General features: G+C 36.2%; 1 protein-coding gene across 1 annotated transcript in view; it reads left to right on the forward strand.

The window, feature by feature from the left end:
- Nucleotides 1-3553: 3553 nt before the first annotated feature.
- LOC145683257 (histone-lysine N-methyltransferase PRDM9-like) overlaps nt 3554-16572 on the forward strand; it is a 77068-nt gene continuing 64049 nt past the window's right edge. Inside the window, exons 1-2 of the mRNA XM_081754629.1 lie at nt 3554-3726; nt 9593-9795. Coding sequence (XP_081610755.1) covers nt 3594-3726; nt 9593-9795 — 336 coding nt within the window. The 5' untranslated portion in view covers nt 3554-3593. The remainder of the gene's footprint in view (nt 3727-9592; nt 9796-16572) is intronic.

Genomic DNA, 16572 nt, shown 5'->3' on the forward strand with positions numbered 1-16572 from the left:
TGTTCCGCGGTCATGCCTGTAAGCTAAACGAGATGATGGTGATGAGAATTAATTAAATGGTGGAATGAAGAAAATGGGAGAAAACTGGAGAACCTGAGAAAATACTCGTACACGCTGTTTGTTCCCCACAAAGCTTACTTGGTACAAATGGGCCGCGGTGGCTCAGTGGTAGAGCGTTCACCTCTGGTGCTTAGAATCCCGGGTGCGATCCCAGCCCCCGCCAAGTGAAGTTTGTGGTAGACAAATACCGTGTGCGTGGGTTTCCTCGAGTTTCTCCCGTTTCCTCCCACTTTCTTCATTCCACCATTTTCATTCATTACTCATCATCATCGTCTCCTTTAGCCTAACCGGCATAATCGTGGGACGTAAAACTCAAAGATTTCATTTCATTTTTACTTGGCACAAGGTAAAGTCTAACCAAGCCCTCCACCCACCAGAGGTCCCTGGTTTACTAGTTGGAGCCACCCTTGAGTCAGCATGGGTCCAATTAGTAAATAAAATATCGACAGAATTTACTAGTAGATCTAAGGTTTTGAAAATATATGCTATGCTCTAAAAATTAAATCGTAAGTCCTATATCTCACGTTTGTTGGCTGTATCCTGAAGAAAACGCTTGGCACATGCCAATGTACGAGAATACAAACATTTGTGGAAAGAGAAACTAGAAGAATTCTAACACAAAACACACGAACACGAACCATAAAATCTCACATGATTTGGAATCGATCCTGGAATAATTTACACAAGAGGTGGAGAGCTCTATCTTTCAGCCATCATTCTTCTATTTAATCTCAAGATTGGGGCCGTGGTGTCTCAGAAGTAGAGCGTTCACTTCTGCTGCATGGGGTCCTTGCTTCGATCCCAGTTCGTGCCAAGTGAGCTCTGTGGTGGACAAAACAACGAGTGGGAGGGTTTTCTCTGGGTTCTGCCGTTACCCTTCACTTTCTTCATTGCATCATTTGATTCATTTGTTATGTCACTGTCTCCTTTAGCTTACACGGCATAACCGTGGGACGTGAAACAAATATTTCAGTTTGGTAACCTCACGATCAGGATTCTAATCATTAACTTCGTATTTGAAGTAAGAAGCAGACAAATAAAAGTAGCCATATTATATTTAATAATAAACAAATAACACTTAATTTTATCTAACTTTTTTGCGGGGAGGGGGAGAAAATTTCTAAAAGAATTAAACTACTTATTGAAAGTATATAATATAACATTTTATCTAGATTATGGCTTTGTAAAATAATAAAAGAACTACTAACAAATTAGCAGTTAGGGTGGATTTAAGGATGTCGGTGGTTCTAATCCCTTCAGCGTTTGTGATACTGGGCTAATGAGTATATTTTCAACTTGAGGCTTTTTCAAAGTAGCTAACAAGCAAAAGTCGTAAAGTGGTCACACTCGGAAGCAGGGGCGGCTTTAGGATTTTAATTTTGGATAGGCCGCTCCCTCGTTTATGGATACATATATACATTTGATTGATTGTTTACAGTAGGAAAGTACTTTTACAGAAGTGCTTGATGCTATTTGTTAAATAATTATCTACCATTAATATAAATAGTGGAAAATGTATTTACTCTTTATTGTATCTTTTAGCTTTTGTATAGTTTTCCATTTTTTTTGGGGGGGGGGGCACCTGTGCCTACTCGACCTACCTGCTAAAGCCGCCACTGCTCTGAAGAAGGTCAGTGCATGTTTTCCATTTGGTTCCTTTTGGGAGAGTGATATTTAATCATCTATTACTTTTATTAGCCTGTCTTCTATTCTTGCCTTCCTTAACTTACGAGTAATATAAATCATTTCCAATATCATTATCATTTGTCAGTTTAATTGTAAATTATTACCAGAATGCATCTCCATGAAGCTGTCTTTCAAATTTAAAATGAAGATTGAAAATACATATATATTTGTTTTTTCGTCATTCATTGCTTCGATAATAATTGTGAACTAAAAATAAATAAATAAATAAATAAATAAATATATAGAAAGTAAACTTGACAGTGGGAAACACAACTTCACAATGAGCATCCAAATTAAAAATGAGAATTAGAAGTACAAACAAATATTTTATTCCTAGTTAGTTATTAATTTCTGGTAAAAATCTTTAGAGTTGGAAATATAAAATTGTAATTAGAAAACAACCACATGCCGTAAACGTCGCCAGCACCTAATTGGCCCACTTACCGGTTAATGTCGATCGTCGATATAGTGACGCGACCAAGGATTGCCGCTGCTGTGCCACTAGTGGCAGGATTTTGCCGAGTCGAAACAGATATCTAGGGTCGGGATATTGAAGTTACCACCGCATAGCAGCGAGGACTTCATTTTGGTACGCGTTCCTTCGATATGTCGCGGAGAATCGCGAAGGGACCAACACGAACTATCGTCAGTCATGTGCATGTGGTTATTATTATTATTATTATTATTATTATTATTATTATTATTATTATTATTATTATTATTATTATTATTATTATTATTATTATTATTCCTGACGAATTGTTCATAAAGTGAGCTTCGGAGATCAAGAGTAACCCCTGCCTCTACATCATGAAGTGAAAAATCTTGAGATGAGTGCGTGTAATTAAAAGCGCGCCCAATAATCTCCTGTACATGCATGGGATTATCTTGTCACTTTCTTATTTAGCAGCAAATACCAGCTTTTGTTTGTAACCATCCTGGCTGGCGAGGTAATAATTACAGGAGGGGTTGCTCTGGAAATAGCAGGAGGGCATAACAATTTGAAGTGCCTAGGGCACTGGGGAGGTTAAAAACGGCCCTGGGATCAATACTTCACTTAGTAACTAGTGTGTGTCCTATCCAAATATCCAAGTTTCAGAATCCTGCGGTACTTCCGCAACAATTTATATGGAGGTAGTTGGTGAGTACTTTAAATTATATGCCCGTAGCCAAATTGCCTCTATAGCTCACATATTAGTTCCTAAGTGACGTCTTGACTCAACTACGGTGGATCCCGTAGTTTTGGAGCTATGGACCTTTAAATTTCGTTTTTTCATGTTTTCGGCAGTCTATAACTCCGAAAGAAAGCATCTGGTGCACCCAGGTTGATCTATGTTTTTTTACTTATCTTGGTGTCAGGAATCACTTCCCAAACGTTGTCGGCGTTGTTTTGAAACACCCTGTATAATCAAAAATAACAGAAATCAATATTATAATTTTGTGGAAAGAACAGAAATAATTATTTTTTTAAAAATCTGGTCTTCATTCTTGCCTAGTCTTGGGTCTAATATTGTGATGACAAAATTGATTTGAAAACGGCTTTTTTTTTTTTTTTTTTTTTAATGTGAGTATATTAAGAATAAAACCTATTTCGGTAAATAGTATTTGTAAGTGTACTAAATAAGTACGCAGAGTAATTCACTATTACTTGACTTTTGCAATATTAAAAAAAGTATATGATTTATCAGCATCTTTAATAAGACAATTTGGTTTGATTTTTGCTTCTAATAATTTTGTCCTACATAAATTATGCATGCAATCTATTAAAATCATTAAAGTGTATTACGTTTTTATCATTTTAGGCTCCTTATTTCAAATCTAAGAGTTTGATCGAGTAATGTTCCAAGATGGATGCTAAGGAAAAAGCTTTGGCAGAAATTCGAAGGTATTTCCCTAAGGATGAATGGAAAACTATGTCCGACTATGAAAAGCAGCGCCATGTTAATGTATTGGATAACTATAAAATGATGGTACAACTTGGTAAGCTAAACATTGCATTTTTTATCCTTTATTGTATGTGTGCTTATGTGTGTGTGTATTGGAAAGAGAGAGAGAAAGAAATGACAATAAAATCTTTTAAGTTTTACGTCTCACGATTACGCTGGCTAGGCTGAAGGAGAGGGTGATGATGAGAAACGAAAGAAACGGGAGAACCCCGAGAAAATCCGTACACACGGTATTTGTGCACCACAAAGCTCCCTTTGCGCGAGCTGGGATCGAACCAAAGACCCCATGCACCCGAGGTGAACGCTCTATCACTGAGCCACCGCGTCACCTAAGAGAGAGAGCGAGAGAAGTTGAAAGACAAACGAAATGTGTATTTCATTCATAGGATACAGTATAGAAGCAGCATATTTAATTTTTGCCTACTATTTAAAATATAAATAATATTTGCGTGTATAAGGTTCACATATATGCTCGTTTTCTTCAGCAAATCGTATAACCTGCATTTTTAAACGAGTGTTGTAACTTCTTTCCCCTGACAACCCCACTTTAAAATACTAACGACGGTACTAACGTCTCCCACTTACTTGAATGACAGGCAACCCTTAACAACGATAATAACTCATTTTTGAGGTACAAATGCACCAAGTAAGTATTACTGAGTTGAGCGATATGATTGACATGTATGACACTGATATGCAGTATTTATTACTTATGATTTGCATGTATGACACGCGATTTAATTTGATTAATTTTGGAAAAGGCAGCATACCCACGCAGAATTCGCTGATGATGGCCTTTTACCTTTAATTTATTTGTTTATTTGTTTAGAATTCCCTATCAGCACCAAGGCTATATCAGACATGGACCTTCAGTTTAAAGTGGAATCCGAACAGACCTATATACAGCACATTTTTTTTTTTTAAAGAAATGAATACTGCAGGGGAAGGCAATATTTATTTATTTATTTATTGCATATTAACTGAAATACTCGTTCTTCGCACGGAAGAATAGCTTTACGTGAAATATTTGAATTCGCTTCCCCTTAGGATACGTTTTTCAGTGAAAGTATAACGATAAAAACACAGAACATACTCTACTTTTGGGATAAATTTTCAAACACTCTAGCCCTCAAGAATACGCCTTTGAATCCACTTGAAATGATTAAAAAATAAGAGCTTGAGGTAGATACTAAATATGGTCCAAAAGTCTTTTTAAACGAATCAACCGTTCTTCAAAGCCCGAAAATTATGGATTCGATACTAATCTCAGTCATTTTTCACATTTTCACCCCTTCTCCCCTCTCTGCTGATGGTGATGAACTTGGATTTAAATGGCATTCGAAATGTCACTATTCATTTGAACAACTCCGAAAATTATGGATTCGGCAGTAATAACGGTCATTTTTGATTATTTTTACATATCAGCATTTCTTCCTTTCAGGGGCGCTAATGGAGGCTAAACGTGGAATTCAATGGCGTCAGGATGGCCAGTATTCACCACAGCAACCCAGAAAAGTATAGATTCGACAGTAATATCGTTCATTTTCCTATGTCACCCCTCTCAGTCTTCCCTATGTGTACTAAGTGGTCTTACCTCTACTGGGGGTTGAAGTAGGGCTTAAAGGGCATGGAAACTGCCATTAATCAACTTAGTAACCCCAAAAGCTATGAATTCGAAAGTAATATTGTCGTTCTCAAATATATTTACATGCCATCATTCACCCTTCAGAGTGCTAATCGGGACTGAATCTGGACTTAAAGGGCATAAAGAGTATCACTATTCATCTCAGCGACTCCGAAAATTTTGAATTCGATAATAATAACGTTAGTTTTCTATAATCTTTATGTCACCCCTTCCCATTCTCTCTAAAGTGTTAGGAGTCTTACTCCCCTAGCATGGTCGTATCCAAGAATTTATGACTGGGGATGCACCAGTAATCACACTGAAACTTTTAAAAGTGATATGTGACAATTCTTTACCTCTTAACACTGATACTGGGAATGCATCGACCATGGGATACATCGAGCATCGACCATCTTTAAAATACTTGCGATCATCTGAAGTCATTATACTGAAGAAATTTCGTTTGAACCATGACTCTAGGTCCAATAGTAATGATTCAATACATTTTTGAAGTAGATCCTATTTATATATGAAAAAATGGGTCACCTTCAGACTTTCAAAAATTTTTCCTGACCTTAGTTTTCAAGATACAAGATTGAAGTTTTGTGTACGTATTATCTACATAACAACGTATCTTTTTTTTTTTTTTTTTTTTTTTTAAGTCAGATCCCTACGTGAACCATGCTCGGGTGAGAGAGGCGCAGAAATATAGATTTTTTTCGAAAAATCTCCCAATTTTACCCTATTTCCCGTTTCTGGTGTATAATACGGACAAGCGGCACGGCGGTACCGTTGGAAACTATTCTCTATCGTGAAAAAAGACGAGGTATGAACCATGATTCTACGATAAATAGTAAGGAAGCAGTAGCTGTTCGGGTGAAAGTCTAAAATTTACCCCAAAAAGTGGAAATCCTAAAAGGGTTAAAGGAGTCAAGTTCTAAAACTTAGTTTGAATGCTCACACAGTTCACAACCGGGAAATCCTCCCCCGGAAAATTTTGAAAATTGGCACTCCAATGCAGTTTTAAGTACTTTGAATGAAAATTCATTGTTTCGTGTTTGTTTTCTCTTTTTTTTTCTGCTTCTTTATTTTCACAGTAGAAACTAAGTAAACTTGATAGAGAGTATGGTGGCGTAACAGGGTTGTTCGAGAGTCTCAAGGTTTTGATTCCCAATCTAACTTCTCGTCACGACATTCTGAACATCTGCCATTTGTGATATAAGAAATGTGATATAAGAAATGTAAAAAAAATTAAGATAAATAGCATGGAGAAATAATTGTTCAATTTGCCCCTTAAAAATTTTCAGTGGTACAACTCCGGAATTTACGTTTCCATCCTTGATAATGTTTATCTGAACTTTATATCCCCTCCTCTTTTCCTGCTCTGAAAATATCGGGTTCTACGATCATTGAAGAAATTCTTAAAAAAAAAAACAAAAATAAAAAACTGAATTTTCCATCCTCTTTCGTTCTTTCTTTTTGTTTTCTTATTGTTTCTTCTTTTTTTCCTTTCTTAATGGGTCCATACACTATCAACTTTAACTGATCAGTCCAACTGAGCTAGAAGCTGACGTAACCATTGTATGATGAACATTGTATGACGCATTGTATGATGAACTGAACTCATAGTGTGTGGAGTACCGTCAGTTAATCATGTTTAGTCCTTCAGTTCAGTTGCTTCCGCTTCAATAAGTGTTCTGTGGAGCGCACTTTTAAGTTCCTTAAAATACCAAAGCTTTGGAACGTAAACTTCCTCACCTCCAGTCCCCGATTTCTTGGATTAGTTCACTTTTTGCAGTTCCTAAATGCAGATCATAAGTTGTTTATTTTTTAAATAACAGTATCGCGTCTCGTCTCAGATTTCAACTCTTTTCATTTTGTAAATAACACATCATACACAACCCCCCCTTTTATACCTATTCGCATAATGCACATGTTGCGTATATAATGAAGTTCAAGATGAGCACGGTAGGCTTTAATAAAAGCCAACAATGCCTCACTTTTCGTAGCTGCCATGATGACAGGACCTGAGCTGAGACAACTGTGTGTTTCCTTCAGTTAATAGCACAGTTATCGTAGCGAAAGACAGTTCGTTTGTTCAGTCCAAAATAACCGTTCTTCAGTCCAAATAACTCAATGAAGAACTGACTGAACTGAACAAATTCCTTCAGTTCACACAATTTGTCCTTCAGTTCTGAGATCACGTTCAGGTTTTCCTTCAGTTGAACTGCTAGTATGTGGGCCCCTTTATAGATTTTCTCTCTTTTCTGAGAGTGCTGAACATTTACACATAAATTCTGATGGTACTAGAGCACCAGAGAATGCCCAGAGTCGGCGCCCCTGTGAATGATAATGAAAGATTTGGTGTAATGATAATGGAGGAACAAACGGGAGAAACTCGAGAAAATCCACCTACACAATGCTATTCACTATAAGCTTACATGAGCTGAGCTCGAAACAGGAACTCCTCGTACTAAAAGTGATCTCTCTGGGATTGATAACCCTATGTCCTAATATACAAAATGTCTTAATGAGATGGTTGATAAAAATCTCACTCAGCTAAATTGAACTGAAGCAAGACAGAATTCACCGGTTAGTTTTTGTTTCTGCTACTATGAACCTCTAGGCTTCTGAAGTCATAGAAATTAGTTCATGAATTTTACACAGGATGTGTTAAATTATCGCTTCCTTGTTTGAAAGAAAAAAAAAATCACATCTATACACAATATACTGTACTTATTTATACTTAACAGTGTACTTATTGAATTAGCACTGAGTTTTAATACGAAATATGCAAAATTTCACGCCTAGTTGTTCCAACTCCTTTTCGATCTACAACGTGTCAATAAATGGTGTAATAAATAATTTGGGACGAAACCAGATACGACGTCAATGATTGAACCGTGTATTTCTTCATTGAATATTGAACGAAGAATTGAATATTCTTTCAGCCAAGTGCTCCAAAAGGAAGGTACATCATGAGTTCTCAATGAAATAAGATTCAGATTATATATCCACTGTGTATGTATGGGAAAAGTTCCATGTCAACTGAGAAATTTCATTTAAAAAAAGATATTTTAAATGTGACAATAATTATAAAATTCTAACCTAAGTATTTCTTTAAAAAAAAAAAAAAGTTTTTTAAAAACTGTTTTTAGTTCCATAAACAGATTGTATAAAATGATAACTTAAAATAATGTGACTTGGTCGGTTTCGAATTAACCAGGAATCCCCTATTATTATTATTATTATTATTATTATTATTATTATTATTATTATTATTATTATTATTATTATTATTATTATTATTATTATTATTATTATTATTATTATTATTATTATTATTATTATTATTATTGTACCTCAGGGATCTCCACTGGGACCCCTTCTTTTTTCCATATTTATTAATTATTTGCCTGAGAAAATTAAATACTCAAATATTTTGTTGTATGCCGATGATTTAAAATTATTTAGAATAGTAAATAGTGAGTATGATAACTACTTACTACAGGAAGATCTAGATAACTGTTAGTACATGGTGTAAAAATAACTTATTGAAAATAAATTGAGAAAACCTAATACTACGTGAGCAAATATGTAGTTAATGGAATAACGTTGTCTAAAGCCGAACAGATTAAAGATTTGGGTATAGTGTTTGACAGAATTATGAAATTTACTTATCATATTAACGATATAATCCAAGGGGCGAGAGGAATGGTAGGGTTTATTTTCAAACAATGGCCTGAGTCTAGAAAAGTCAGTTCATATGTATATTTATACAAGATGCTTGCAAGATCAAAATTAGAGTTCGGTGTAGTTATTTGCAATAGTATAGGAATAACATTGGCAATACAAAAATGTTTTATTAGGTTACTATGCCATAAAATGAATAGAGATTACTACCCACGTAGTTACGAATATTGGAATCAATTTTGGGGATTGCAGGCATTGAGAGACATCAGGAAACTTATTAAAATAAATTTTTATTAAGAAACTACTAGACAAAGATGTAGGGGCTATCTATTTTGAGACTAAAAATATTTGGTATTAATTTGACAAGGAATTATTAATCCGATATTATGTTATTTTAATATTACGCCTTTTTGTTTTTGTATGTAACTTGTATTGTATGCAATATGTGTTAATCTTGTCTGGTAAAGTGCTGTATTTTGCCGTTAGCCTGTTCATGGCACAAAAATAAACATTATTATTATTATTATTATTATTATTATTATTATTATTATTATTATTATTATTATTATTATTATTATTACAGGTCTAAACCCTAGAAAACCAGATTTTATGTTGAACAGAAAGAAGAAACCAGTTCCTGATTCTGACTCGGAGGAAGAAGAATGGAAACCGGAGAAAGAGAAAGTAAATCGGAAGCCAGTAGGCATTGCTGCTAGATTTAAGCCACCAATCAAAGAGGTCCAGAAACGCAAAGTTACGGCAACAATAACCAAACCTATATTCGAGGTAAAAAGTAAAATCTGTCAGATATGTACTTTTAATATATTTGCATAGCTTTAATAGATTTATATACTTTAATATACGGTACTTACAAATAGTTATGAAACTAATGGAAACATTTTAATTAAATGCAATTTATCTGATTAATACGGCGTTGTATTTGGTTTGTAGGCAGAGCACTAAGATAAGGAGAGCAAGATAATGTTTGAGAGGTCTAACTTGAGTTCACCTGATATTTTTTTTATTTCTTTTTTTATATTTATCAAAATAAACCACTGAGAGTGGCAATGGGACTGAAGACAAGGGCGCCGATCTTAGGGGTCGGGGGGCCGGGCCCCCAAAAGCTCATGTGGGGCCCTATTATATTTATGAATATACAATATTTGACATAGGGGGCGCGGTGGCTCAGTGGTAGAGCGTTCACCTCTGGCGCTTGGGGTCCCGGGTTCGATCCCAGCCCCCGCCAAGTGAACTTTGTGGTGGACAAACACCGTGCTCGTGGGTTTTCTCGGGGTTCTCCCGTTTCCTCCCACTTACTTCATTCCACCATTTCACTCATCTCTCATCATCACCGTCGCCTTTAGCCTAACCGGCATAACCGTGGGACGTAAAACTCAAAGATTTCATATTTTACAATATTTGACATAATTTGAATGCAGTTTATCTTAAAGTCCTCATATATATACACCTTCTGCATCTGAATACCCCCTCAACAATTTACAGAGAAATCGGCGCCCTTGACTGAAGATGGTCGTAGAGAGGCTTGAACCTCCTCTGGCTACGGACCTTTGTTGAGTCATATTTGGCTGATTGCAGAATTAAGGCCTATAACTTGTAAACCGTTTATACAGAAATAGTGAACTATTCATGCGAAGTGGCTCAGTTGTGTTAAGGGGCCGTACACATATTACGTAACGTGGCAAAGGGGGGAGGGGGTTAGGCCTTGCGTTACCAAATGTGACGGGGTAGTAGGGGGTTTACGTCTTCGTTACGTAACGCATGCTTTTTTGCTGCAATTTTAATTTTTATTGTCAGGTTTATATGTAATCTTATTCAGTTCTTTTCTTTTTTTTTTATAAGTTAATGAATATTTCTACTGTTTTGTAAAGTTGCGAACATATAGCCGATATATATAAATTAAATCATGCAGAAGAGATTCGAAGACGTTACTCGAGTATGACTGATGACGAATCCTGCATGCATTACATTACAATAAAAGTCCGTTTTTTGGCTATCGTAGTATTGAATTTACTGCACATGCTTTTCTGGAGTTAGTTGTCAGTCACTGTAACCACTGCTTGAAAATGCCCTCGCGTTCCCACTCATATTGCTGTTTCTGAGAATACTGTTCAAAACTTCTGATTTAAATCATTACCAACTCTATTCTTAAGCTCTTCTTCGTAAAATACGTAACAATTTCCGCGACGGAACGATTCATAATTTGCAGAACAAAATAAGATATTTAAAACCTAATTCGTCGGATATTTATCTCGTAATGATTTTTTTTTTTTAAAATTTTTGGATTTGAATATTTTGGGAGATCGAGTTTATTCGCATTCTGGCACTGATTTAAGACAAGAAGAATTTGAAAACAGGGAAAACCGAAGTCCAAAGAAGATGCTTGATATCTTGTTCACAAACGAGATATCCCTGATGAAGATAATGTCCGATGAAGCAATATGATCAGTTAGTTGACGAAACTGTTAGTTATTATTATTATTAAAAAAAAAAAACTTTCTTTGTTCACTGATTTGTATGTCTAATTTAAATTAACAGATGCAATCTCCTTAGGAAAATGTCAGTATGCAGTTTCGAAGAATTAAGACTGGTTAATAAAACAATGTTATGGGGTTAAAATATTATTAAGGTACTACCACTTCTAATACTTTGATTTATTGGCGAAAAACACTAGAAATGTATTCAGAATACAAACATTTTGTAATAAAAAGTTTTACATTTAATTTTTTTAAAATTAATAACCTCCAAAGTAAACAAAATTGGTGAAAAAACAAAAATTAAAAAGTGTTTCGTAACAAAGGGGGGAGGGGTTCGACCTTGCGTTACGAAATAGAACAAGGGGAGGGAGGGGTTAAAAATTGGTCGAAAATAGCGTTACGTAATATGTGAACAGCCCCTAACAACTAGGGATGCACACGAGACGAGACGAGACGAGAAATGAAAAAGTCTCGTCTCGTCTCGCAAATGTGAGGTCTTGTCTCGCGTCTCGCATAAAATTTTGAGTCTCATCTCGTGTCTCGCGCGAGACTTTCTCGCATAGTCTCGCAGTCTCGCATATATTATGGGTCAAAATTTTGCAATGTGTTATTCTATGGCTGTTAATGAATGATGATGTGATATTCTGTCCGAAGGCAGGTATTGACCTAAAAGTCCCTTGGCAAGGTGAATCCATGGTGGTTTTCCATTGCTTTCCATGGGATGAATGTTCATAACATCCTAAGGAGACGGAACCTAGAGTTCAAGATTGTATCCGAACTTGTGTCCCCTCCGCTCCAAATTAAAAGTAAAGTTGTGCTGGAATTTGATTGCTGGACCATTAATTTTCGTCAAATTAATAGCATAATTTACAACAAAACCAGCATAAATTGTTACTGGACCCAACATTGTTTTCCAGCTTAGAGGTCTCCAGCAATATTTTCCAGTATGCCATGCGGGCACATTTTTGCCCCGAAAAAAAGTTGCCAATGTAATTGGGATATGAAGAATATAACATTTCCGTATATGTTTTTCTGAACTCATTGAACCAAACCCGGATCCTTTTACTATATCTATATGTAAATTGCTTCGTCTTTATTTAACCGGATTTCAACCTTATCTTTGCCTGTTTCTAGTCCGAGGAATGCTCTAACGTCACAATATCCAAAATTGACACGAATTGTTCCCTTAGAATAGGTTTGAACTTTCTTTTCAGAAAGTTTAAACTCTCTAACATTAAATTTGTGGAAGAAGTAGGGAAAATATAAAAATACGTTACTTGTGTAGGAGAACAGTGCTGCCATCTATTGTCGCCTATCTCCCTTTACACCAATCACCAACTAATAACATTACTTGCGGATAACGCAATATGTGAACAACTGCGAGAATCCAAGTATCCAGCAAACTATACTTGATACGAAAAAAGCTTTTTGGATCAATTTCCAGATCATACAGTTGCACTAACTGCAGTATTGCCAGAATTCGCATTTTATCGACCCTTTCGCTTTCAACTTATATAGTGTTGCCAGATCTAGAAAATAAATTTACTGACATATATAGGGCCATTCCTACCATCTCCCACCCAACCTATAGGGCCATCCTACCAAACCAGTGTTTGAATTAAACTTCCGAACTAGAGGGGGGTGTTTTTGATAAATATATGGAAAGAAAATACTTATTCCATGTAAAAATATCATGTTATTTCTGCGAGCCGGGCCGGGGATAAACTTTGACGAGGGGGGATTTCTCCGCCATCCCCCAACATTAATCGCTAGTAGTAATGTGAAAAAGACAGAAACAACAGAAATATCACATTTCGAAGCAATAGGGAGTCTTATTCACTTTTCAGACCAAAAACAGAAGTTCATGTATTCGTGCGCGCCCGCGTATATGCGTTTGTATCGCAAAATAAAGTCCTAAATCGATGCTGTAATAAATTTCCAATTTACAAAAAGAAGGCTGTAATTCTGAAAATCAACCTTGAATAATAATAAATCTCATAAAATGTATATTGCCCCAATCACTTTTTTGCTCCTGGAGGCATTAACGCTCAACTTAGAAAACTCAATAAATGTAAAATCACTAAATGTACAATTAAATGTAATTCATAAATGTTGCGAGACTGCGAGAAGTCTCGCGAGACTTCTCGTGCGAGACTTAACCGGGTCTCGTCTAGCGTCTCGTCTCGCATGGTTTAGTCTCGTCTCGCATAAAATTTTCAGTCTCGTCTCGCGTGCATCCCTACTAACAACTGTAGAGGGGGAAATCAGCAACGGACTCACTGCCTCAAAACTAACCATAGATGTCCATTAATGTTCAGTTTCAGGGCATTTAGCATACCAGGAAGTTGTTGATCTTAATACTGCTCATACCACGTCCAATCAGGTCTGGTTGTGCGTGTTTATATACATTCGCAAATTGGCATTTTGGAAGACAGTTGTTAAGAACAACATTTGTACTACAGAATGCACCTGGTTACCTAAAATGTCACTATATTCACTCGCAGTAATTCTTTATGTAAGTTGGTGTGGGAGACCCGAGCTCGATTTCCGGTGGAAGCTTATGCTTTTCGAATTTGACAATAATCAGTAGGTTCACGTCTCATATAGCCTCGCTGCTGAACAGGACGTTAAACTGAAAATTAACTGAAGTCTTTCTGTAAGTGTAGTAGTAGGACTAAAGTAATAACATAAAATTGCGGCCCAAGCCAGCACAAAGCCTCGCCCATGTTTAATACTAGGAATTAGGCATAATTCCAAATAGGTTCTTCGGGTGTTCGTTAGTGACTTACACAGGCCGACACTGCTTTTTCTTCAGGTCGTGCCGACTAATTGCAGTTCTTTAATATTGTTGACTGTTGTTAAACAATAATTGGAAGAAAGCCAAATATTAAAGCTTGTGTGCACATAAGCTGTTACAAACAATGCAATATGTACAGTTTGTGTTGCTTAGTAGTTGCGTATCGGGCCGGGCCAAAAACATCCAAAACTTTCCTTGCCCGGGCTGGGCTGGGCCTAGTTTCATTGGGTCCGGATTGGGCTTCGGCCGAAACATTCGGCCTGTGCAGATCTCGCTATACATAAAACTGACCTGTATCTCAAAACAAGAAAAATGGTGTCTCACTGGACTATATTACTCCCTTACAATTATCGATGATCCATATTTAATGTTCTCATCAACCATTTTTTTCGTAGTACCACATTGGGGGCGGTGATCAGGAGTTTCGAAATCGCTGATTGACCGTTGAATCTAAGGTTATGTAGTTGTCGTCAGTCTGTGATTGTAGAACCAGATTATTTCAAATCCTTATTGAGTTCTACAATCAATTGGACCGCGTTAGCTCTGTGGTTCAATGTGACAATTTTCTACAGTGTTTTTTTTTTTTTTTCATTCCCTCTGAGTTTGATTTGGTTTTCGTCCACTATTCCTCTTTTCATGCTGTTTTGCCATAAGTTCTGTATGCCGTCATCAACTTGGATTCTGTTGCTCTCGGTATACTTAACACACCAGGAATGTCGGATAAACTTGTTTCTGATGAAATTTAATGCATACCAATAATTAATTGGTACGAACGGCAACTTCAGCAATTAAGGAATTACTCTTTTTGGTTATTCAAATTAAGAATTCGAAACGCAGCTTGCAATGCTTCGTGTGGTACTATGTGTCACTAGATCAGGGGTGGCGATTAGAGGGACAAGAGGGGCAGTTACCTCTCCACTTTTTTGAAGTCACCCCTTAATGCGTTTGGTTTGATTTGGAAATGTAATGTTTTTGTATGTATTACTGGTTCATAGAAAAAAATGGTGCGATATAATATTTGCCGTTGTGTGAAAATGTATTGGTTATTTGTCTTCCCGTGGAGTTAAGAAAGTTACAGGAATTGCGTTTTAATTGCAACTCAAAGCAATCAATGTTGCAATTTCGTATTTCTTTAAATGTCGTAGCATATGCTTGTAGTATTTACTGTCTTTTTTTCTCAATATAACCTTTGCAAAACAAGCCTCATTATTCATTACTATGATTAATATTATCCTTTCTATTTATTTGTTTTGCAAATTTATTAAAGAATTTGATCACGCAATTTTCCAGACAGAATTTTAAGATGTTCATGAGCAAGGAATCAAATCTCTTCTTCCTGTACACTTTCGTTGTTTAAGAGTAAAAAGGGCTAGTATCTACTGGCGTTGCTCTTGTCAATTTACTTAATAAAATATGAAATACGATACACGATACTTTAACTGAAAAAGATAGTATCCTATTAGTTATATAACCTTTCGTCAAATAAAGTATTAGAAATAACCAGGAAAGATAACATTGATATTCAAATTTTCAGATCATGTCTTGCCTCTCCCACTTTTAACGTCCAATCGCCGCCACTGCACTAGATCATTGATTAATGACAAATACTCTTGTGAGGAAGTGATTTTCTGTCTATTGGATCGTATTACAGTGTTAGTTTCAAATCGCTTCCTATCTAGTCAATGTAGGTTTCAGTTAAGTATGCTGTTTAAAGTCCAAAAAAAACTTTATAATGATTGCTTTCGTGTATTCTAATGTAGGTTTATCCGTTGACCTAAATCACGAGTTTCAGTTAGGAGAAATTTTTAATGGCCTATGGCTTTGCTCCTTAGGCCAGTCCTGTGATAAATCCTAGGAAATATCTTAGGACTAATGTTAGGACATATCTCGTAGGAAATCCTACCCTTTTGTGCCATACATGTGAAGATTTTTCCTGTTTTACATCCTCCGAAGAGGTGCCAGGTCTCGAAACGCATACTCGACCAGCAGTGCCTTCTGCCTTGTATGTGTGTTGAGGTAGAACGTTGACTTTGTAACTAACTAACTCTATGGTTCAATGCCGCATTCACAAAAGCTCTCCACTTATACTTCTATTCTTTGTCAATTGGATCCAGTTTCTGCTCTGCATTCCTATCTCTGCGAGATCCATCTTAATATTGTCTTCCCATCTGCGCCTAGGTCTTCCTAATGGTCGTTTTCCGATTGGTCTTCCAGTCAAGTCGTTGACTTTGTATTATATAAAAATGTATGCTCCTCGTATGCACTAATAAG

Source organism: Thermobia domestica, chromosome 4 (assembly GCF_964235325.1).
Source record: "Thermobia domestica chromosome 4, izTheDome1.hap1.1, whole genome shotgun sequence".
NCBI classification, from domain to species: Eukaryota; Metazoa; Arthropoda; class Insecta; order Zygentoma; family Lepismatidae; genus Thermobia; species Thermobia domestica.